The sequence below is a fragment of the Acomys russatus genome, chromosome 21, assembly GCF_903995435.1.
Source record: "Acomys russatus chromosome 21, mAcoRus1.1, whole genome shotgun sequence".
Lineage (NCBI taxonomy): Eukaryota > Metazoa > Chordata > Mammalia > Rodentia > Muridae > Acomys > Acomys russatus.
In genome coordinates, this window is record NC_067157.1 from 41,966,307 (window position 1) to 41,989,704 (window position 23,398).

Here is a 23,398-nt window from a genome sequence, read left to right on the forward strand (position 1 = left end):
TGGTTTACTCAGTGCTAGGGATTAAACCTAGGGCTTCCTGCAGGCTTGGCAAGCAAGAATTCTACTACCTGTGAGCTGTACCCCCAGCTCTTTCTTAAGATTAAGAAATCGGATAAAGGTAAACAATAGAAGCAAGAAGCTTGGGGTCAAAGCACAAAACACTATAGGTATCTGGACTTAAATGAAGCTTTTATTTTACAACACTCTCGTATTGTGAATGTATTTTGCTCTCTTGCAACACCCTAAAGTTTATATATTTTTCTCTTCTAATACCAATGAGTTTGCAGTCTCTGCAGATAGACCGCTCCCTTTATATGTGTAACAGGATTGGATCTTTACCTGAATCAGGGACTGTAATTATCTTAATTAGTGTTTGCTGGCCTACAGAACACAATGAAAACATCTCACAATGTAGTTGCATTTGTATTTAGTAGGAGTTTATTACAATAAACAATTAAAAACAGTGGTGCCATATAAAATTTTATTTATTCAATCTGCAAACTATGCCTAGTGAACATGGAGATCCATAGACCTTTCAGATTGTCTGAGGACCATGGATGAGAAGAGACTTACGCTGAAGGAGCAGTGAATACCCTCTGCTGTAGTGCCTATGCAATGATACCTTTCCCGCACTATCTCTGATTTTTAAAAAGCAATTTATTTTGTCCTTGAGGGGAAAAAAAGGTTAGTCTAATTTTTATAATTCACTAAATGCCCTGGGGCATGATATCTGTTTCCTAATTAAACAGGATTTTTTAGATAGTTTAGAACAAAACTTTGAGGGGGAATGAACACTGCTAATTTTAATAGTGATAGCAAAAATCTCCCATCACAAAAATAAAAGTTATGTTCAATTGAAATATAGCTAAAATTTGATTATAGCTAACTACTTGATCATGAAAAAAATACTGTTAACATTTGGGTATTGTCCAAAATGAGGCCCTGGGTGGATCCTTGGACAGTAATAATAATAATAAAAAAACAACCGATGGTGTACTCAGTGAGGTAAGTATGTATTAAGTTGAATCCCTACCTCAGGGTTTTCCAGGAATGCAAGGATACCTTGCAGGTAATTTTAGGGAGCAACTGAGCAATGTTTTGTTGAGAATCACCTTTTCCCTGAAGTAATAAGGTCATCATTTTAACTGTTTTTGAGCTTTTTATATTTAGTGTCAGACTTTAAAGCAAATCTCAACTTCTTAGGCTCATTTCAGTTTTTAAGACTATAAAATGTGAAATGTTGACCATTACTCTCACTATAAATAGAATAAAAATCATATGTAAGTTTTGAAACCTTCATTCTTGTATTTAAAAATAATTCAATAAACCATTGTCTTAGTGATTCTTTTTTGACTTTTCTTTCCCTTTCAAACAAAAGACTAAAATATGGCACAATCTATTTCACACTCCTACCTAAGAAAGAACGTTCATTTTGAATTTTGTAAATGTCACAATTTTGTTCTTATTGTGTTCCTTTTTATGTTGCTTTGATAGGTATAAAGAAAACACAAACTCATAGAAGAGAGGTTAAAAAAAAAAAACAGAAGAAAGTAACTTTTAAAAAAAGTATTAGCACTGTTTTTATTAATAGAATGCTATAGCAAGGTGTCACCATCTGCTAAATGCAGAGGAGTCTCTAAAAGCAAGATCTGAGCATTTGCAATAATCAGAATGAACAGAATTTCTGGTTGACATAAAACATTTTCTATTTTCTTCTTCAGGGTGACTTTCTCCTTGGTTGGTTTGTTGGGGCTTTATGAGTATTAAAGTTGATGTGTTAGCTTTGTGTTCCTGTGGCAACATATCTGAGAAAACCAACTGAGAGGAGAGATGATTTTTTTTTTTTTAGCTCATGGTTTGAAGGGATTCAGCCCATGTACACTTGGCTTTATTATTTCTGAGCCTGTGCCAAGGTGCAGCATCTTGGAATAGAACATGTGGCAGATGAAAGCCGCTCACCTGAGGGTGGCCAGAAAGCAAAAAGGAGGGTGCTGGTTTGCGTTGCAGTGCCTCTCCCACAAAACCCATTAAGGTATGAGGCTGTAATGTCTTAACCCTTAAATGAGGTCAGAGGTCTCTAATTCAATCACCTTAAAAACTCCCTTCCGTTGTCAATGCCACTGCTTTGAAAAGCACATTTTCAGTACATGAGCTTTTGAGGGGCACTTACTAACCAAACTATAACAAATGAAAAGGCTTGAAGGAGGCTGGTGGTGTTCTAGACTTTTTCTTTTGCAAGGATAAATTGCAAAAGATCCAGGCAGGGTCCTTTGTCTCAGTGACCACTGTTTTGTTAGAATATTTATTTTGTCTCATTTGCATCTAAGTTGGCAGGAGGATTACTGCAAGCTGTGAGCACAGTGTTTGTTGGCCTTTCCTAGTCTCTCTCTTTTCTTAAGTGCCTATTTGAGTATTCCTAGGGTCAGACTCCTAATTGGCAGCTGAGAATCTGAACCTTTATGTGAATTGCCATGCATTGTATGTGTGAGGACTAGTGTTTTAAGATTATAGAAAGAAAATGGGAAACTATGAAACCCACTCACATATTGTCTCTTTTTTCTTTTCCTTCCTTCCTTCCTTTCTTTCTTTCTTTCTTTCTTTCTATTTCCTGGTCATGTTCTTGCTTCCTGTGTGTCATGTCTATGTCATGTGTCGTGTCTATGGTCATGCTACTACTGATGGCAAGTCAGAATGGACAACTGAGAGTTATAAATCCCACAGCACAGTGAGAGCAGCTCTATATGTGGGTCTTAACTTGTCCCAAAGACAAACTCCCTGAGCTGTCTTGTCTGTGGGAAACTTAAGTGGTTGTGTGTGTGTCTTTTCAACATTCTCTTCCATTAGTTTGATAATCATTCAGTCTTGCAGCGAAAGGTAATTTTATTTTTATTTGTTAAGTGTTTCACTAACTGTCATCAGTAGGACTGTTTCATTATTAGCCTGTGGATGGTGGTGAAGGGTGGCCGCACTTTGTTAAATTGTAGAACTAAATGGAAATAGCTGTTTCCATAACAAACTGGGCTTTCTCACCTGTAGCTTTTCCTGGATCAACGCTTTCTTCCTTGGCATGAGTAGAGTGTCCTGGCTTCCTCTTCAGAGGCAGCTTATGGTATCTACAGTTTGCCACTGTTTCATTTACTGTTAGGGGAAGCTGGGAGGTAGAGGCTGCAGTGGATTTGCACCATGTTGGGGTGGACAGAGTTCAGAAGTGTCTTATCCTCTGTGCAGAATCCATGTATAAGTAAACCCATCTCTATTTTATTCATAGTTCTAACGGCAAGTCTGTGTCATGGTCTGAACCAGGTGGAAGACAGGCGCCCAAGGGACAGCATGTGTGGCAGCGCCTCTCTGTGCACGTGAAGACCAATGAGACGGCCTGCAACCAAACGGCCGTAATCAAACCCCTCACTAAAAGTTACCAAGGTTCTGGCAAGAGCCTGACCTTCTCAGACGCCAGCACCAAGACCCTTTACAATGTGGAGGAAGAGGACAACACCCCTTCAGCTCGCTTCAGCCCTCCCAACAGCCCTTCCATGGTGGTGCACCAATGCGGGCCACCTGTGGCTACCACTCCGCCTCTGCCACCCCATCTGACCACAGAGGAGACCCCCCTGTTCCTAGCTGATTCAGTCATCCCCAAGGGCTTGCCGGCTCCTCTCCCACAGCAGCAACAGCCACCACCCGCTCAACAGTCCCCCCTACAGCCCAAATCCCTGGTGGACCAGCTGCAAGGTGTGATCACCAACTTTGGAGCGGGGATTCCAGACTACCATGCGGTGCTGGCAGGCCCAGGGACACCAGGAAACGCACTGTGCTCGCTGTACCCGCCCCCGCCTCCCCCGCAACACCTTCAGATGCTGCCCTTGCAGCTGAGCACCTTCCGTGAGGAGCCCATCTCTCCTCCTGAGGAGGACGACGATGATGACAGCGAGAGGTTCAAGCTTCTGCAGGAGTTCGTGTATGAGCGCGAAGGAAACACAGAGGAAGACGAACTGGAAGAGGAAGAGGACCTGCCTGAGGCCAGCAAGCTGACCCCTGAGGATTCGCCTGCCCTGACACCTCCTTCTCCTTTCCGAGACTCGGTGGCCTCTGGTAGCTCAGTGCCAAGCTCCCCCGTTTCTGAGTCCGTGCTCTGCACCCCTCCAAATGTGACCTATGCCTCTGTCATCCTGAGGGACTACAAGCAAAGCTCTTCCACTCTGTAACGGAGAGGAGGGAAGTGTACATGGAGATGCAAGAGATGCTAAAGTGTCAACCCCTCTGGAAATGTGTAGAAAGCCAGGAAGCATAGGGCTGGAAGGCTACAGTCTGCAGGGGAGAAAGAATTCTGAGGCTGCCTTAAAGAGGGAGAGGAAAGATGCCAAGTGAACGGTGGTCCCGGCCAGGATTGTGACTCTTGAATTATTCAAAAACCTCCTCTAGGAAGAAAGGGAATTATGACAAAGCACAATTCCATATGGTATGTAACTTTTATCGAAAAAATAATAAAACGTAAAAATAAAATCAACAGAAATAATCTTTTCTTTTCTCAATCGTGCATAAATGTATCTGCCTACACTCTCTTGGTGAAGCTAGAAACGGAGCAGTCCCTGTGTTGGTGCCAGCTGAGCTTTTAGTTCATCTCACAACATTCCTGGTGAGTGGATAAAGAGAGGGCGGCATGCAAGGTTGAGAGTGGAACATCAACTCCCATCTCAGAAGCCCTTGGCTGTGCTGAGCCTGCAGACTCCTGGACTAAAAGAGACCCAGGAATTGACCTTACGAGGGTCCCTTTTCATAGCCGCGATTCTCTGCCAGTCGGTAGTCACACCTTGCATTTCGGTGATTGCCTCTGTTTAGGAAGATGAGCAATACTATCACCAAAAGGGGCTTCATCAGAAGTGCTATGGGGGGAAGATGAGAAGCAAGGCGATACATGCGCACAGGTCCTTGAGCAAGGCAAGCACCATCAGCTTCGTAGACTCCATCCTTGTTTCTAGATAACTTTGGAAAAAGAGGAGGATGACAAGGAGTGTCAGAGACCTTTTGTGAACTCGCTTGTGTTGTGCCAACCAGATTCTCCATTGCCAAGAGGACAAACCATGTTGCCAAGTTTTTCCTTCCATTTACTGTAGCAAATAATACCGACCTGTTGGACTTCCAAGACTCAGCGTAAGTGCTATGCGGTGCCACTGTTTCTCCCACGTGCTATGGAAACAAATCTATCTTTGAACCTAATGGTGTACTCATAGCGACTATTATTGGTTGAAGTTCCCTCCTATTGTCACTGGAGTCCCTGGAACTAACAACTGAATGTGTTTTCCTGTGTTCCCTGTATACATGTGATTATGAAATTCGTGACATTTAATGTCAATGTAGCTGCAACTGGAAAATCATTATAAATATTTTTATGTTCCAGTGATGTTCTCTATGCCACGGTCACCAGTGTCTCTCTGAAGGTTGTGTCTGTGGTCTCATGTTTCTCACACGCAGCTGTGATAGAAACTCTTCTAAGTGGGATTTATTTTTCAGCTATTTTATGATATGAGAATGTTATTAATGAAGTTTGAAAGTGCACTGTATGAAAAGGTCACCAAACAGTGAGTGACAAGAACATTACATTTTTATAAACTTGAGCACATTGTTATTAAAATGCAAGGATGAAAGGGCAATATTTAGAATATTTCAGATATATTTTTAAAAAGTTTTCCACAGCTACTTGAGTTTCATGGTCTTCTAGTATGTAACTATCTGCTTATCAATCCTGCTTATTTTTTATTTCTATGCATTTTATTTTCATATTTATGTTAATGTCTCTTATGATGCTCATATCCCCTGGTATGTATCCACATACATGTGAGCCAATTACTCCATCTTGACTCTGCCTTTTCTTTTTTTTTTAAATTTTTTATCAATTTATTCTTGTTACATCTCAATGGTTATCCCATCCCTTGTATCCTCCCATTCTTCCCTCCCTCCCATTTCCCCCTTATTCCCCTCCCATATGACTGTTCCTGAGGGGGATTTCCTCCCCCTGTATATGCTCATAGGGTATCAAGTCTCTTCCTGGTAACCTGCTATCCTGCCTTTTCTAATCCACAAGGAAAGCTCGCTTTTTTCTTTCTCCTGTTACTTGTGGGATGAATCCTGTCCCTTTAAGCATTTTTTCTTTATGCCTTATGTTCAGTCACTTTAATTTGCTTCCTTCATGTCAGAGCTACTGGTGTATTAGCCAAAAGGCATCATCTTAGAATCTCTAAATACACAAAGCATCATTTGCTAGGAATTTACCATCAACTTCTATGTTAAAGCCGTGTTTCTTAGGTGTTCGAATATTCTATTGCCCAGTTTAGTGAATTCCTTATCAAGAACCTTTGCCTTTCCTTTAAAAACTATTTTTAAACATCTTTACTGTGAAGATCTCAAGGACTGAAATGTTAGGTTCTGTGATTTCACTGTGAGGAAACAGAATGAGAAAACAATAGGTGGTGCAGAGCTGGGCATGGTGGTATACATCTTTAAGCCAAACACTTGGGAGGTAGAGGCAGGTGGATTTCTGTGAGTTTGAGGATAGCCTCGTGTACACAGTGAATTCCAGGTCTAAACAGAGAGATCCTGTCTCAAACAAAACACAACAGCAAAGATAGTTCAATGATAAAGAGGTGAATTTCTGCTAATTGGGAAGCCAGTTGGGAGAACACACTTTGCTTCCTATGTTCTCTTAACCTTGAAGAGCCTAGGTATGTTTTATTACTATGAAGATTTGTGTATTTGATATTTTTTTTGTTATTGTTTTTGGATTTTGTCAGAATGCTGTAATAGATGAGTTTGTTTTGGGTTTTGGTCTGAGACATTTGGTGAACACCTTCAACAATGATTAAAATATTACTGAATGCCTACTCTTATCATGATTATGAATTTTCCAGAATAAATAGAATATTAGCTCATATAATTGTTCAGAATTGGAGATGTACACATAAATACCTTGTACCTAAAGGACAAAATATCTTCACTGTAATGTTTGTGCTTATACGAGGTGTTTTGCTTCTTGTAAAAGTGTTTTTGTTTGGCTTGTTACTGCCTTTTGTCAAATAATCTTGATGATGCTGTATCATAATAAATATTTTCTATTTATTAAATGTGTATATTCCCTCTCTGAGCTTTCTATACATTACATTAGCAGAAATGGGCGTAAGAAATAATCTCAACAGTTTGATTTGCCTAGAACACATTTCCAAAGAGGAAGTTTGAAGCATCACACCAAGTACTCACAACAGGTCAGAAAATGGAGCACAGTTTGCCTTTGAGGAGCTGTGATCCAAAATTAGAATTTCAACCCCCATGTTCTCCATTGTCATTTGTGCTCTTGAGCGAATAGGAAGGATTATATCTTTAGTGGAACCTGAATTCCATTTGTGCTCCTCCAACTTTTCTGTACCCAACTCACACTGTAGAGGAACCTACTTTTCCAGATTCTTAACATCTTTCTAATCATGCTAGCCTCTAAATTCTAAATTTTAATGACTACATCACACACAGGCTTCCAAATAAATCAGGTTTTTAATACTTTCTACAAGACCTCTGAAAACTGATGTTTTCTATGTGTCCTAGTCAAAGAGAGATCACAGTGAAGGGGGGGGTGGCCACCCCGAGACAGTGATGAGTTTGATTAGTGAAAGCTGATAGTCCAGAAATCGGCCAAGTCACTAGAGAAGTCTTCAATTTGCCTGATAAACAGAATGAAAAAAGAAAGAAAGAAAGAAAGAAAGAAAGAAAGAAAGAAAGAAAGAAAAAATAAATGAAAACCGAAGCTTAGATTTCCAGATAAAGTTGGGGTGAAAAAGAAGTATATGACAAGGAAAAGAAAAGTAAAACATAGGGATGGAGAAGCAAAACATAACAGTTTATATTTTAGTCCGACTCGATTCACCGAGTATTGTGGGAAACACAAGGATCAATTGGAAAGAGCCCAGAAGTTTCACTTGGATGATCTTTGGAGAGGCTATGGCTGGGATCCAGACACCACAGTGATGGGTGAGTAACTGTCCCATACTTTCTACAGAGAATATTCTGGAAGCCAACCAAAGAGCAGGAGGCAGCAGATAAAACTACACAACACAGTCACTGTGCCAGGTTCATGACCTTCATTTGCCTCCCAGCATTTTTGCCATGTGGATATGCAGGAGAACTGAAGTAACTTGTCCACACTTTTCATCGGCCACCTGGTCCATCAGTGCTTCCGGCTCATCCCCTGGTAGCACGGAGTGTGTGAATGCCAGTTCTTGGCCAGAGTTCAAGCACAATCATAGAAGCTGGTACACTCTTGCCTGGGATTCTAGCTCCTGAGCCCTAGGACAAAACTGATGTCCACTAACAGTGTAGTGGGATGTGATAACAGTAGATTCACATTGTATCACCATACTTTCCCCAGTTCCATACTCTATAAATGTATTCCAACACCTGTATGCAGCCCAGAGAGCTACATTTCTATCTACTGACCCTACCTCTGCCTTCTAGAACACAAGTTTCCATCAGAAACAGGCTCTCCTTTTGACAGAAGAAACAACTGTCCCCTAGGGCAGCTGGTTTCCTTTCCTGCAGATGCAGAAGTGTTACTTTGTGTCTAGAGAGGCCTGAGAAGGCAAAACTAGTTATGAAACAATGTCCTCTATGGGAGAAGTACAGGTAAGACACACGGTGCAATGGGGCATCAGTGGGAGGCCACACAATTGACTCATGGGAAAGCCGGAGCAGGCAGCGTTGGGACAGGTTCTTTTTTTGTTGTTGTTTTGTTTGTTTGTTTGTTTGTTTTTTCAGAAATGCATGTCTTCAGACAAAGTGAAAGGCAAATCCGGTTATTTTGAGTTGGGGGAAGAGGAGGAAGAGCTCAGACCAGAAGCCCAACTCTCACAGTCTTGGAACTGGCTCCATCACTTCTGGGGGTTTGATGAGGGAAGGAAGGAGAAGGTATGCTAACTAACAAAGGAAAGAGAGTCTGAGAATGGAGGATGACAAAAACACTAGAATGCAATGTTCTGGTAAAGCCAAGATCTTCACATCAGTGGTGCTGGTCTCATTGTAATCACAGCTGACTCTTCACCTCCATTTGACCAAACCACAGAATCTTGATTCAAACTTATCACATGCAAAGTTCTGGTAGAATCCTTAGGGCTTCTCAATCTTCCCACAGAACCATCACAGACCAGGTCCACGCAGCCTGCATTTCTCTCACAGAACAACCCATTAAACCCTGAGCACTCAGTGGCTTTTCCAGGTTTAAATTCTGAACACTTCTAGGATCCACCTTAAGACTATATGGTCGGGTCTGTCACTGTGATGCCCCTCTTCTGGAACCAGTGTGTTTTCCAGTAAGATTTCAATTGCTGTAATAAAACACTGTGGTAAAGGTAACTTGTAGAAGAAAGGGTTTATTTGGCTTACAGTCATCCTCATCATCACCATTCCTTGTGAAGGGACCTCAAGGCAAGAACTGGAAGGTGAGAACTGAGGCAGAGACCATAGAGGAGTGTCACTTACAGCTTTGCTTTCCATAGCTTGCCACCTGCTTTTGTATACAGTCCAGAACCACCTTCCTAGGGACAGCACAGTCCCTAGTGGGCTCGGCCTTCCCACATCAATTGTTAGTCAAGAAACTGTCCTATCGCTTGCCTACAGGCCATTAGATGAGAGCCTTTTTCAATTGAGCTTCCCTTTTCCAAGAATATTCTATCTTGTGTCAAGTTGACCAAAAAAATTAACCAGGACAGAAGTACTTTACAGAATCTTAGAGTTGGAAGTAAACCTAGAAATCATTTTAGATTAGTTCCTACCTTCTTTGGAATCCTTTCCTTTGTGTCCTGCTGCAGGCTGCGGTGCAGTGCTTACTGCCTGCCGGCTGCTGGCAAAGGAGAAGGCAGACAACTCTTGACAGTGGCAGAGCATGTCCAAAGCCACCTGTTCATCTGTGAAGTTGGTGATGGAGCAGTAGCCAAAAGAAGGAATCATAGGGACCAGAAACACCACAAGTGAGACTGGCAGCAGGGAGGTGTCTGATGAGACCCCAGACATGAAGTCTTGCTACATAAATGAGCTTAGGGAGAGGAGGGCAGGGGACTACCCTGTTACCCAAGGTTTATTTCAAGAGGTCTACCACATTAGGAGGTTTTGGTTGTTGTTGGTGGTGGTAATGTTTGTTTGTTGTTGTTTTGTTTCTTTTTGCTTTTTAGTTTTTGTCTTCCTGGGAAGTATTCCCAGGAATTAGGATCTTTCATCTCATAAAGAAAGACTGTAGCTATCAGAAAACTTTTCATTTCCATTAGCCTGGCACTGCCTTCATCTGCCAATCCCACAGCACTCCAGCTGCTAAAAGGAGAGTGAACAAACTAGTCCATCACACTCATGGCTTCCTTTCAGCTACTTGGATTCAGTGGTTAAGTCAATACTTTGTGGTTTTCGTCGAGAAGCCAGAGAATTCTCCCTTTATTGTCTTAGTTGTGGTATATCTGACCCCTAATCAGATCATTGTAATAGTCTAAATCTTGACTTAGACTCTCTCTAACTGTTATTCCAATAGAGCCACTTCAGATGTCTACTTAGTCAGTAGTCTGCTACATTTTGAGCTCTATCCTAGCTCAGAGTCAGTTTCTAACAGAATTATTTTACTGCAGGAAATGGAGATATAGGTGAACATCATCTCGAATTGACTTTCTGTAGAGAAAGATTCTATCTTCTTGGAGGAGACGATTTTAGTCCAAGGAGTATATTGGGATAGCGAACCATGGAAACCTCTCTAGGAATGGAAAGAAGAGAGGATGTGAGAAATTTTCAGTCATAGAGTCAACTGCAATATAGGTTGCAACCAACGGAAATTGGCTAAGTCTTCTGGAAATTCTGAGGCACAAGTAATGGCATGCCTACAATTGTCCCCACTCCAGAGAATTGATCTACCAATTCACAGAGACACAGATTAATGCCCAATTACTCACAGGTTGTCCCATAGGCCAGCTCCTGGGCTCCTCACTCCAGAAAAGAGCCTCATGTCAGAGTTCTGATGGGGCAGTTGCACATCTGAATATTGGCCTTTTGGAGAAAGATGAGTGTTAAAGGGTTTTACAGATAGCAGTAACAATAGTATCTGCTATATGGATGCTTATAGCAATTCATAGGGAGGAAGGCGGATGATAGACAACAAATTGGTAGGCAACTGGATAGATAATAAATAGACATATGTTTACAGATTTAGATTCAAGCACAGATAGAGGTGTGAAAGCAAAGGTCTATAAAGCACAAAGCAAAGATGTATGGGAGAGGCTACACTGGAAACGGTACTTACAGACAGTTCCGCACAGTGGGAGAATCACCACAAAGATCACAATAAAGTTTGCATTGAAGATTCATGCTGTTTGTCTCTGAGTCATTTCTTCACAACAATTCTTTCAATTTTGTCATCTCTCATTTAAACATACTAAAATATACTGTGGGAATTCATAAAATAAATAATTTCCAGTTGCCACAAGGGGATAGTGTCATTGCAATTAGTTTTCTTTTTCTTTTTAGTAGTTTTGCATTTTTTAAGTTTAAAAATTATGTTTGGTTATTTATTTGTGTTTTTATTTATTTATTGTATGTGGGACATCCACACATCAGGACATGCATATGGAGATCAGAGAACAGCTTGTAGGTGGTTTTCTCCTTCTACCATATGAATAATGGGGATCCATTCGAGAGATCACTTGGCAGCAAGTACCTGTCTTAACCCATTAAGTCATCTTATAAGCCCATACATTTGGTTTTTACAAAACTATTTATTTGTATTTTTAATTAAGTGTATGAATGTATGTATGTATATATGTGTGTGTGTGTGTGTGTGAGAGAGAGAGAGAGAGAGAGAGAGAGAGAGAGAGAGAGAGAGAGTATGTACATGGCATGTTTGCAGGGCCACTGAGGGCAGAATTGGATCCCCAGGAGATAGAGTTACAGGTGGTTGTAAACTGCCCATAATGGATGCCAAGATCTCTGGTCCTCTGCAAGAGCAGCAGGTGCTCCTATTTACTCTCTCTCTCTCTCTCTCTCTCTCTCTCTCTCTCTCTCTCTCTCTCTCTCTCTCTGTCTCTGTCTCTATCTCTCTCTTCTACAATATTTTTGGAACATAAGATGCACATTTACCCCTAAAAATGGGGGGGGGGGATTAGGGTGCGCCTTATGATCCAATTGCTGTTTTTACTGTTTTTCTTGTTTTACTGCTCTAAAAACTTGGTACATCTTATGATCAGGTGCCTCTTATAGTCCAAAAAGTATGGTATCTATCTATCTATCTATCTATCTATCTATCTATCTATCTATCTGTCTAATCTTTATTCTGACATATGCTCACATGTATAATATCAGTTACACTAGACAATGAAGTTCCTTTATCAATTATTTAAAAACAATTGGCATTTACTCCATGCCAAATACTATAGATTTTATACCACCTTAGACATGACAACATCCTGGAATATAGGATTCAATTCAGAAGCGTGAAAATGGCACCTCAAAGATGGAGAACTACTCTAAAATCCCAAAGCCTTTCCACATATAAACCAGAACGTTATGATAAGAAAAAATGTATGCCTAAAAATTTCTGTCTATTGTGATACAAACAAGTGCATTTATCATAAGTAATAAAACCCATGTAAATTTTACATTGCTTATTTTAGAATGAAACAGTGTGTTATCTCCCCGAAGTCTTCTGAATTCTGATGAAGTTTGTCTAGTTACACAGGCTGAATTACCACCACATATCAACTCAAAACGAAAGCTGCTTAATATCATAGTCTAATTTCAATAATTTGTGAAGATACACAAAAATACTTGAATAAAAGTGATTTATAATAAATATTTCTGCCAAGGGTTTAGGTTTTAATAATGTATATGCTGTCTAAAACATGTTTGCTTAGAACTTCAGGAAGTATTACTTTTATTTAATAGCTTACTGTGCATCCCAGAATATTCACCAAAAGACTTTATAGTATAAAAGAGAGGGGAAATGTTAGAAGAAATTACTTCTCCTCTCAAAAATATGATTTTTTTCCATGGGATATACAAAAATAGTCACCAAAATTCCTAATAAAACTACCTAGCAACTATCATCTGAAGGTCACAATTATGCCGATTATCATTAAACTCTGAAACAATTAGCTATCTTTTATAACTAAGCCAAACTCGTGCTTTTAATAAAACGATCTCATTTCATGGCCTCAATACATAAATTTTTCTGCACTGGAGAAATAGATATGAGTTGGGGAAATCTATACTGCAAGATCCCTAGGCTGGCAATCTTCAGCTGCAGTCATGGCTAGCTGTTTTGGTCTTAGGTATATCATGGAACTTCCTTGTGTCTCAATATTTTTTTCAAACATCAAAATGATGAATTCTAGGACTTGCTGAGCATTTATGTTTGCTGTCTCCCTAGCAGTCAATCCTTGGTATTGTCTGACCCATACTACTGGATGAAGGGAACATGATCTAGTCTGTAAATCATCATAGCCTAGGTTACATTGGGGATGGAAAGATGAGAAGGAAGAAATGAAAGAAGGAAGAGAGGAGCAGAGGAAGTACCAGCACCTTACTTCATGCTCACAGGAAGTCAGAGACAGGTTGCACCAATCTCCTACACGTTTGTGGCACTCACAGATGGAGCAAGTGGTCTCTAAGTCTGGGGACAGGGGTTGCTGCACGAGCTGCAAGGTTGCACAATATGTTTGGAATGGCCACATACAAAAAGCCTTGTCTTCACTTCTCCCACTCCTTGGCTTTAGGGACCAATCAACTGTTCCCGGAAGCCCAACTGTAAGGGAGACTGACCATAAATGGTGACCACATTTCATCATCACTACTGCAGTAATTAGACCCAATCAGCATCCAAATAACTAGGGTTTAGGTATACCAAGCAGGTGATATGAGGTCATACATAAAATAGAGTGGTATTCCATAGGGGACCTCTCTCTTCTCTGAGGAGAAAGGGAGGGGAGAATGTGGGGGAAAAGTGTCTGGGGGCTGGGAGGAGAGGAGGGATGGAGGGAGGGAGGCTGCAATCAGGATGTAAAGTGAATAAATCAAAATTAGTGGTAAAAAGTACATCACCCAATGTGAAGATCTGGAAATTCATACTGCATAAGTTTTTAAAGGTCTTTTAAAGAATTGGTGTTTATCATTGTAACATGGTTTTTTTAGGTTTGATGTTGTGCAAAGCTGAGCTTACATCTGAATCAATGCTACTTCATTGCTTCCTGTTACGTCTGTGGAATGTTTTAATGTTTCTGTGAGCAAAGCTGAGCAGACCAAGTCTATTCTCAACATGACCTACAAATAACGTAAGTAAATAAACTAAGCAAACCTTCATGAAAAAATAGAGTGATACTGAGACCCACAACATCAAAGGTAACAACCAAAGTACTTACTCAATGCTAGACATTCATTAAATTATTTCCCTCATGGTTCACTTCCACTAGCATGTAAAGATGTTAACAAAAATCTTTAAAAATATCTTATTAGTTCTTTGAAAATTTCATACAATATATTTGATCATACACACCCTCAACCTGTCCCAGTTCAATCTTCTCCATTCTTACCTCCTGATCCATTCATGTTGGAGTTTTAGTTTTCTTTTTGCTTTAAACCAATTGAGCCCAATTTGTGTTACCTAAAAATGGGGCCTGCTCTAGTATATGGTCAGCCTACCATGGCATCGCACCATTAGGAGTTATCAGAGGTCAATAGCTTCTCAGTTAGGGCTGGGACTTCATGGCCACCTCCAACACTCCATAATAGGATTTGTGTCTGGCTTGAGCTTGTGTAGGTCTACTGCTTGCAGTCACAGTCACTATGGGTTCATTTGTGCAACTGCCTCCCTGCATCCTGAAGACAGTTTCCTTGATGTTGTCTAATTTTATCTCGAGTTGTTTGACAAAGGCTTGTGAAAGATTCTCCATATATTTAGAATGAAAAATAACACTTCAAGACGATTGTTAAGGTGAAGTCTAGATGAGTCTGGACCTCAGTTAAATATTAAAAAAAAAAACAAAACTGTTCCATTGTAAAAGTTAATGGAAGGGCTTAAGAAAAAACTTGGTACCATTTTGAAAATCATAAATCAGGGTTATAATGAATACCAAAAATAAATCTTTAAATGTTGGTGAATTTAGCTCATTATGTAAATACTGTTGCTTTTTTATATTAAAAAATAAAATTATAAGAATCTTTACTGTATATATCTTTGCCTATAGAATTGCCAGAGAGTCTTTCTGAGGCTTTAAGTGGGAGTACCAAAAATGTTTGGAGTACACAAGATGGCTCAGTGGGTTAAGAATTTGGCCACCAAGTCTGATAATATGAGTTGAATCCTGTGATCCCATTTAGGAAAGAGAGCGCTGGCTACCAAAAGTTGTCCTCTGACCCCCATATGTGAGCTATGCACACATATATACACCCATCCTCTCTCTCTCTCTCTCTCTCTCTCTCTCTCTCTCTCTCTCTCTCTCTCTCTCTCTCTCTCTCTCTCATAAATTGAAAAATAATAAGTTACAACATCCAGAAAGAGATGGGTTTTTTTTTATCTCAAAACAAATGCAGAAACTGTGGAAGAGACAGTTGAGTGCTCTATGCCCTCCACAAAACTAACAGCTTCAAACACATCTTATCGCTTAGAAAGGGATGGTGTGTCAGGATAGACACAGGTAGGCTTTCCTCTTTATTGGTGCAACTCACATTTGATTCATTAGATAAGCAGGTGCACCAACCTACTGAGCCTCAGGCACTGTGCTCTGCTGTCAGTTCACAGAAAAGTCAAACAATGAACACAGAGACAAATGGACAAATGGCCCAAAACACAAACGTGGAATCTGTTAGCTGTGAAGTTCAATGTACTCCCTCTGCTGGGCCAGCAGAACAGAACCCATGTGTGTGTGGGCTCTGCAATACTGTGTGTGTGTGTGTGTGTGTATGTGTGTGTGTGTGTGTGTGTGTGTGTGTGTGTGTGTGTGTGTGTAAAACGTAAGACTTATGGCACAGACAAGGAAGTAACCATCAGTGTATGGGGACTATAACAAATATGTTACATAAATCATGTCATTTGATGTATGCTAGTTATACGTATTATTTATAATCTCACCCAATTCTTCTCAACATCCCTATGGGTTTTCATGTCATTGTTTTCCTTCTTAATTATTATTTGATATCTTGACTCTGTAGCCAGACTTAAGGCCAGTCTCTTTCAATAACTAGAATTCCCTCCAAACATAATTGTATATCTTTTTTAAAAGAAAAAACAATGGCTTTATTCAAATATTTTTTTTACAACTTTTAGCAAAACCAAATTCAAAGTACTTCCTTACTTCAAGAAGTCTTGGGGATTTTAGAGTATGTATGCATTGAAAAACTCCAAGAGAGCAATATGTGTCCCCAGTGATTTGACCCAGACCAGCTGATCTGATCAGACCATGAGCTCCTCTTGGGAATATAAAGCCTGGGTGGAAAGTGGTGTAGTGTATTAACTATAGTGTTTAGTACTCTTTATAGCTCTGTGCTTCAAAATAAGTAAAGGCATAAGTACCCTGCTTAAGGGAGACACATGGCCAGGGCTTTTAAAGAAACACAAACAGAATCCAGATGAGGTTAAAAACAAACAAAAACACCTCAACAGCTCCTGCAATCAGACTGGGAAAGTGACATCGGATTTAATCACAAATTACTTCAGTTTCATCTGAGAATTTCACACTTCCAACCCAATGACTGATGATCTTAATTTGCCAGTTGAAAACTTATGTTTGTAAAGTAGGGAAACAGTAAAAACCAGTTAAGTGGTTGCCCTGTGGTTCTCACACGTTAAAGCAGAGGCACCAATGTAGCACTGCTCACATTTTGTTGCTTCTGTCTCAATCACTTGACATCCCACATTCCTTGCAGGAAGACAGAGATGAGCTTGGCAGGAGCCCATTAGTAGCTAAGAGCTTGTTAGGGGCACTGGATCTCACACTCCACCTTAGGTGTGACTACAATTTCAGGAAGAACTGCATGTGCATTTGAGTCAGACACTGCCTGGCTTGTTTCTTCTCAGCCTTCGCTGCATGCTAGACATCATTTATAAATCTAGTTTCCTGGATGCTTCCAAATCTCCGCTAAGGGTGAAAATTTTGCCTTAGAACTAAAGTCAACCAACAGTCTCCCAAGTCCTTAGCATCTTCTGTATCCTCCAGCCCCTTTCTTTCTTTCCTACTCTTCTCAACTCTTTCCTCTCCCTCCCTTTCCAACTCTTCCCCTCTGCTCTTGCGTCCTGTATTATAGTCAGTCTGTTTTCATTCTCACTCAATTCATGTGCTGGTTTTACCCTCAAACTGGCTTGCAATCAGACCCTGAGGCCCAATACTTAGTAAGACCTGTATTTGAAAGAGGCTAAGCAAAGTCATGGTTCCAAATTTGTTTGCTTTTTGACAGTTTCTATATGGGTCCCATCCCTGTGGCTCCTCAAGATGTATCTTTCTCACAAAGCCACATTTATATCCTTCACCCTAAAATCAGCTAAAAGGAAGAGTTTATACCTATTTTATTTTAACCATTCTAAGTGAAATTTTCTAGACATAACAAAATAAAAAGCTTTGAAACGAAAGAAAAAGTTTTCAGCCATTTAGTCCAAGCAAAGGGGTTGTGAGTCCTTATACAGATTTCATGATCACACACAGTGCCAACTGTGCCCCTTTAAATGATTCTAAATGCCACTTGGTACAAAAAACAAGGATCAGAGAAGCCAAAGGTGTTGCTCGAGCCTGTACAGCTGCAACGTAGCTAAGCCATGTTTTAGAACTTCCTTTCTGGAATACTTGAGCTGCACCATCCTACCACCTTGCACATCAGAAAGCACTCCGTGGTGATTCCTCAAATTAGCGTCAGGTAATGGCTCCAAGCGGGGCTGCTGTGAGCCGTTCTTCCCTCTGTCTTGGCTTAATTCCATCAGCAAGGCAAAGTGGGGACTGCATCGGAGAAGCAAAAGTTCTCAACTAGACAAAATAATAGACATCTGGGCCTTGCTTTCATTTCATTCTCTGCACTTTGTTTAGTGACAAGTGACTCGTTTCAAGGCAGATTTCTGTGCAAAAAAAAAAAAAATTAAAAAAAAATAATTTTCCTGGATAATAGGTTCCTGGACATGTCCTTGACCTGACATGTCCCTGTTTCCCACAAGCTCACTCAGCTTGCCACCTCTGATTAAATACACTTCAGGACAAAGGGACTGAAAGAGACCTATTCATGTAAAGTATAGAAACAAAACATTATAAAGAGAGACACCATTTGTCTCTCAATAACTTTCAAAAGGGTAATACTAAGCAAATTTCATCAAAATTACATACCACGCGTGTGTTCAGGACTCCGCGATGGCTACCCAACCCAGCCCCAACCTCACTTTTCAAGACATGTAAATAAAGCATATGAAGCCCGGGTGCTTCCAACATTTTGTTACAGAGAGGGGGTTCTAGTAAAGTCACAGACTGCTTAGTTAGAATTCTTAGATAGAAGCGACTTCTTTCATGTCTATACATCAGTAGTGTCTGGTCTCTCTAGTCTCTCGCAACTTGTTCCAAGATAACATGGATGTGTTTATCTCAAACTCTAGATGAAGACATCAGGCCAGCAGGTGACTGGTCTAAGGCTTATGTGCATCATAGTGAAACCTTGCGAGGTGTTGCATGTCAAGCACACAGATTGAATGGCAATTAGCTTAATCCAAGCTGGAAAGGAAATCATGGAGAGATTTCTTGTCTCCCAACATCTCATATGGTTGGCACTGGGTGGGAATTTAGTGACTATTAATGAGTAATATAACAATATTTTACAGAAGTTTTAAATCAGTGTTTTAAAGAAGTACGTGTGTGTGTGTGTGTGTGTGTGTGTGCTTGTGTGTGTGTGTGCGTGTGTGTTATAATTGGAGGAAGGTTGAAAGGAGGAAGAAGACTAATAGGAAGGAAAATAGAGCCTGACAAAGTAGAGGAAGCAGAAAGGGGCGTGACATAGTCGACATGCTAAATATGCTTGGAAGAAGTTGTCCTGTGAAGCTGATTGTTATGTACAATGAATGTGTGCCAAGGAAAATTTTAAGTGAATGAATCCTTAAAATAAAATTAAAAAAAATTTTAAATGCCATATTCTGATGCTCCGACACTATAGAGAGTTTTGGGTGACTGCTCAGGCAGCAAACTGTCTCTGTCATCTTCTCATTTGAGAAGCTGCTAACCTGCACTTCCTGTCTACTCAGGTAATTAATTTTATTCCCTTTCAAGTCTCTGATGGAGTTGAAGACCAGATAGTTTAGTTTTACAATTAAGATTAGTTGTTTATGGGTTAAGATGTTTTTAGGTCTAAATAGATGTTTTACGTTGATAATGACAAGATATGATAGATATTGACTTACATTCAGAATTTTAGATGCACAAAGATAGTAAAGATGTTTTCTTCAAGGCTGCCAAATACAAATACAGGGAAGGCTGTCCAGCTCCAAATGTTTGCCCTGAAACCTGTATACTCATAACATTATACAGACTGAACAGGTTATATTAGGAATAGATACATGCATATACAAATGTGTGTATATATATATATATATATATATATATATATATATATGCATGCAATAACAATTAGTGAAAAATGAGGCCACAATTTAAAAAAGAGCATGAGGAAGTACATAGCATGGAGGGGGGACATGGAAGAATGAGATATTGTAAATAAATCATAATCTCAAACATTATTTTTTAAAATGGGTTAGTGTTAAGCCTTATTTCTGTAGTGTTTTCTAGGGATTCTCTCCTTATAGTCCAACTCAGGCTGACATCTCTCAACAAAGGAACTCCCAGATTTTCAAAGTACCTGGCATCAAATCCCATGGTTTTAGTTAGTGGAATTCATAATTTCCAAATCATAATTAACATCTCCAGGAAACTTCCTGAAAGAAAATGTTTTGCCATATTTTAAAATGCCAGGCATTCTAATATGAAGCTGGCAGAACTGCACCTTTAGTAAATTCAGTTTTTGTAATATGTTCAAGTATCAGTATCATGTTAGTAGCAAACATACTTGCATCTACTCAAGCCTTGATCAGCTTCCAGGAATCATGGAGTGAGAAAAACAATTTAAATTAAACCATGATCAACACAATGATAAATTCAGGCTGCTTAATACTCTGCAGGAAAGCAGCTGCTCTTCTTCCCCAAAGTTAGTGGTTGAAAAAGCAAAGGTGAGGGACACTGTTTATGATTAAAACATTTTAATGATAAGAACTGAATGATGTGATAGTCATTGTGAATGACAGAAGAGATGGAAGCGATTCAAAGACTTTTTCTGAAGATGACTGAAGAAATTAAAAAGGAGTTGTATAGTGCATGGCAGCTTTATTTTATAATAATAAAAAAGTTTCTGTTAATTGTCCTAGTCAGTTCAAGCTGAGATAACAATGACTAGATGGTTTAACAATAAACATTTACCTTCTAAATAGTGGCATCCGAGAAGTTCAGGATCAAGGGGATGGAGAATCAAGTGTTACTGGGGTCACGTTCTGATTTCCACACACCCCAAATCTCATCGACAGAAAGAAGCTATGGAGTTCTCTGGTCTCTTTTCCTAAAGGCTCCAACCACATTTAAGAGATTTCCACTCTGTGTACTAATTACTTCTGAGAAGCTCTGCTTACTGATGTCATGATGTTGGCACTAAAGCTTTATTCAACATTGGGTGGCATGGAGGGAAAATAATTGGTCCTTGGCAACTGTGTTAAGGATGGCAAAGTCATATGTGCTCACAAGTAACTGCTGACATAATTTTAGAGATGTATAGTTAAACATTTATTTAAAACAGTTCAAAAACAAAATATGATTAAACAAAAATTAAAAGCAAGTACAGAAAATTCTGAAAACTTTTGAGGATTATGTAGGCATAATTATGTATTCTCTTTTTATGTACAGATAGTTTTAATAACAAGGAAAAACATCCTGCAGAAAAATTAAAACTACAAATTTCCCTGACAGTCATCAGTTTTGCCAGAGATCTGATGAGCGTTTAGAATTTTCCTACGTATTAGCAATTATAAAACTATATGTTCTATTTATCAGACAATGCTTTTACCTTGTTTTGTATTTTCCTTATCTTGGAGACTTAAGAAGTATTACAAATACCATTTATTCATGCGTCATAGTGTCTGGATCTGATTGAATCTAACAGTTTCAATGAACTTTGTTTTGGCTGGCTCTATTCTTGATAGAAAAAATGGCTACTGGGATCCAAAATAACTACCGCTAACACTTCTCCACTGTTCAATGATGTCTACATGACAGAGAGAAGGAGGGCCTGCTTAGCCATCAAGTCCACCATTAATTATTAAATCAGATTTTCACTCACTCTTGGTTTTTCTTGGTTCTATAGAACACTGATGGGTATATCGGGGCAATTAATTTCCTCTTATTTCAAAATGAGTGTATAACATTAACAGTTGACAAGAAAGAAAACTATTTTCAGAAGTAAAATTAATTTTTTTCACAAGGTAATAAGAATGTAACCTTAAAGGAAACATTTGTATTATACTGAAAATTGTAAGCATAAAGTAACTTTCAAGTATTTCAGAGGTTTCAAAAAGAGCACTGTCTGCTCTTCCAGAGGTCCTGAGTTCAATTCCCAGCAACCACGTGGTGGCTCACAAGCATCTATAATGTGATCTGATGCCCTCTTCTAACATGCAGGTGTACATACAGATAGAACACCCACATACATAAAATAAATAAACTTTTTTTTAAAGTAAAGATAGAACTAGCATCACTATTTAAAATTTCTTTCCTTGAGTATAAATAACAAGACCCCATGAATATTTTAAGAAATACATTTTAAGAAAAAAAAACTCCAAACAATTAAATGTTTTAAAAAAAGTACAGTTTAATTTGAATAGATGTACATTCAATTAGGAAATGACTAAATGGCACTGAAGAATTCAACCAGAAACAATATGTTCTAAATATGTGGGAATTTTTTGGTATGGCTTAGCAAATTTCAATGTGTAGTGATAAAATTGGCCCTCACTATGATGCAAAATCATCAGTCAGTCAATCAATCAATCAATGATTCTTTTCCTTTTGCTGGCCACACCCTTAACCATGACAAACTCACATGAAAATCAGTAGAAAGTAGCACTCTACATCTTTTAATGTTCTCTTGTTTACTCAGAAGTTTAGCAATAATTTTGTGAAGTGGAAATGCAAAAATGTCATATTTCTAAACTTTTGTAACCATATCTTCCCAACAACTTCCTCAAAAATAAATTATGCTTCTTGTTCTTTTCAATGAACTAATGATTACAACTAAATTCATTGCTTTCTTTTACACAAGTTCTTACTCCTGGAAGATTTTGCTGTCTCAAACATAGGAACAGAATATGTTGTTTATGGCTTATTTCCTCACATCTCACTTCATTATTCAAAATTCTAAAGGATGCTGAAATTATTTTGGTGTAAGGCTCCAAGATGAACAGACATAATGACCAACATGCACTAATACTAGCTACCCATGATTGAAGAGTTGTTGTTGCTGGAAATCTTAGGGATTCCTGGCAGAGTTGCCATGTGATACCAGGAAAATTAGGGTCCCACCCTAGGTTTCTTAATCTCCTTAATTTAACATCAGATTCAATGAGAAACTAAAATATAACTTTAGAATTTTAATGAAAAACCTAAGAGCAGGTTTATACATCTCAGGAACTACCCAGAGGAGTATAGTAGAAGAAAGAAGGAAAACAGTCATGCCAACTAAGTTAAGCTGGCAAGGAGGCCAGCTACAGGGGAGACAAACAGACACAACTCTAAGAGGAGATCTTAAGAGAAAAAGTAAGGGAGCACAAGGTACTAGAAACAGTATACTGAGGTTCTGGCTGGCATCTGAAATAAAGAATAAAATAAGGAAATGATATGTTTTTCTGCTTGAGGACTCAGAAAGTCAGACAGACCCAACAGAACCTCATGGTAGCTTATAGACTCTGCCAGCGAGTGAAAACTCTAGGAAAGAAAAATACATCATCTCCCTAGAGGGATAATTATTCCACCCATTTCTCTTAACTTTGTTTATGGCGAACCCACCTTCCTAGGGCTGCTCCCTTAACCAAGTAACTGGCATTCACAATGGAATAAACAAAGTCTTAAGGGAGGAGACATTAGCATGCCTCTACCCAGAGATGGATTCCATTCTTTACTATAACACTATTACATGCCAGCCACTGCTAGTACTTTTTATCTATATTATCTCATTTAATCATCACTACAACACTTTGCAGTTACTTCTGCACTTCTAATTAACATTAAGGATAGAGTGCCTTGTAAAAGCTAATTATTTTATTCAGCTTGCTCTATGTATGAAC

At 39.2% G+C, this 23,398-nt stretch overlaps 1 protein-coding gene across 1 annotated transcript in view; it reads left to right on the forward strand.

The window, feature by feature from the left end:
- Nucleotides 1-4,754, forward strand: part of Grm1 (glutamate metabotropic receptor 1) — a 384,350-nt gene extending 379,596 nt beyond the window's left edge. The window contains exon 9 of the mRNA XM_051164140.1: nt 3,269-4,754. Within this exon, the coding sequence (XP_051020097.1) occupies nt 3,269-4,205 (937 nt within the window). The 3' untranslated portion in view covers nt 4,206-4,754. The remainder of the gene's footprint in view (nt 1-3,268) is intronic.
- Nucleotides 4,755-23,398: the final 18,644 nt, after the last annotated feature.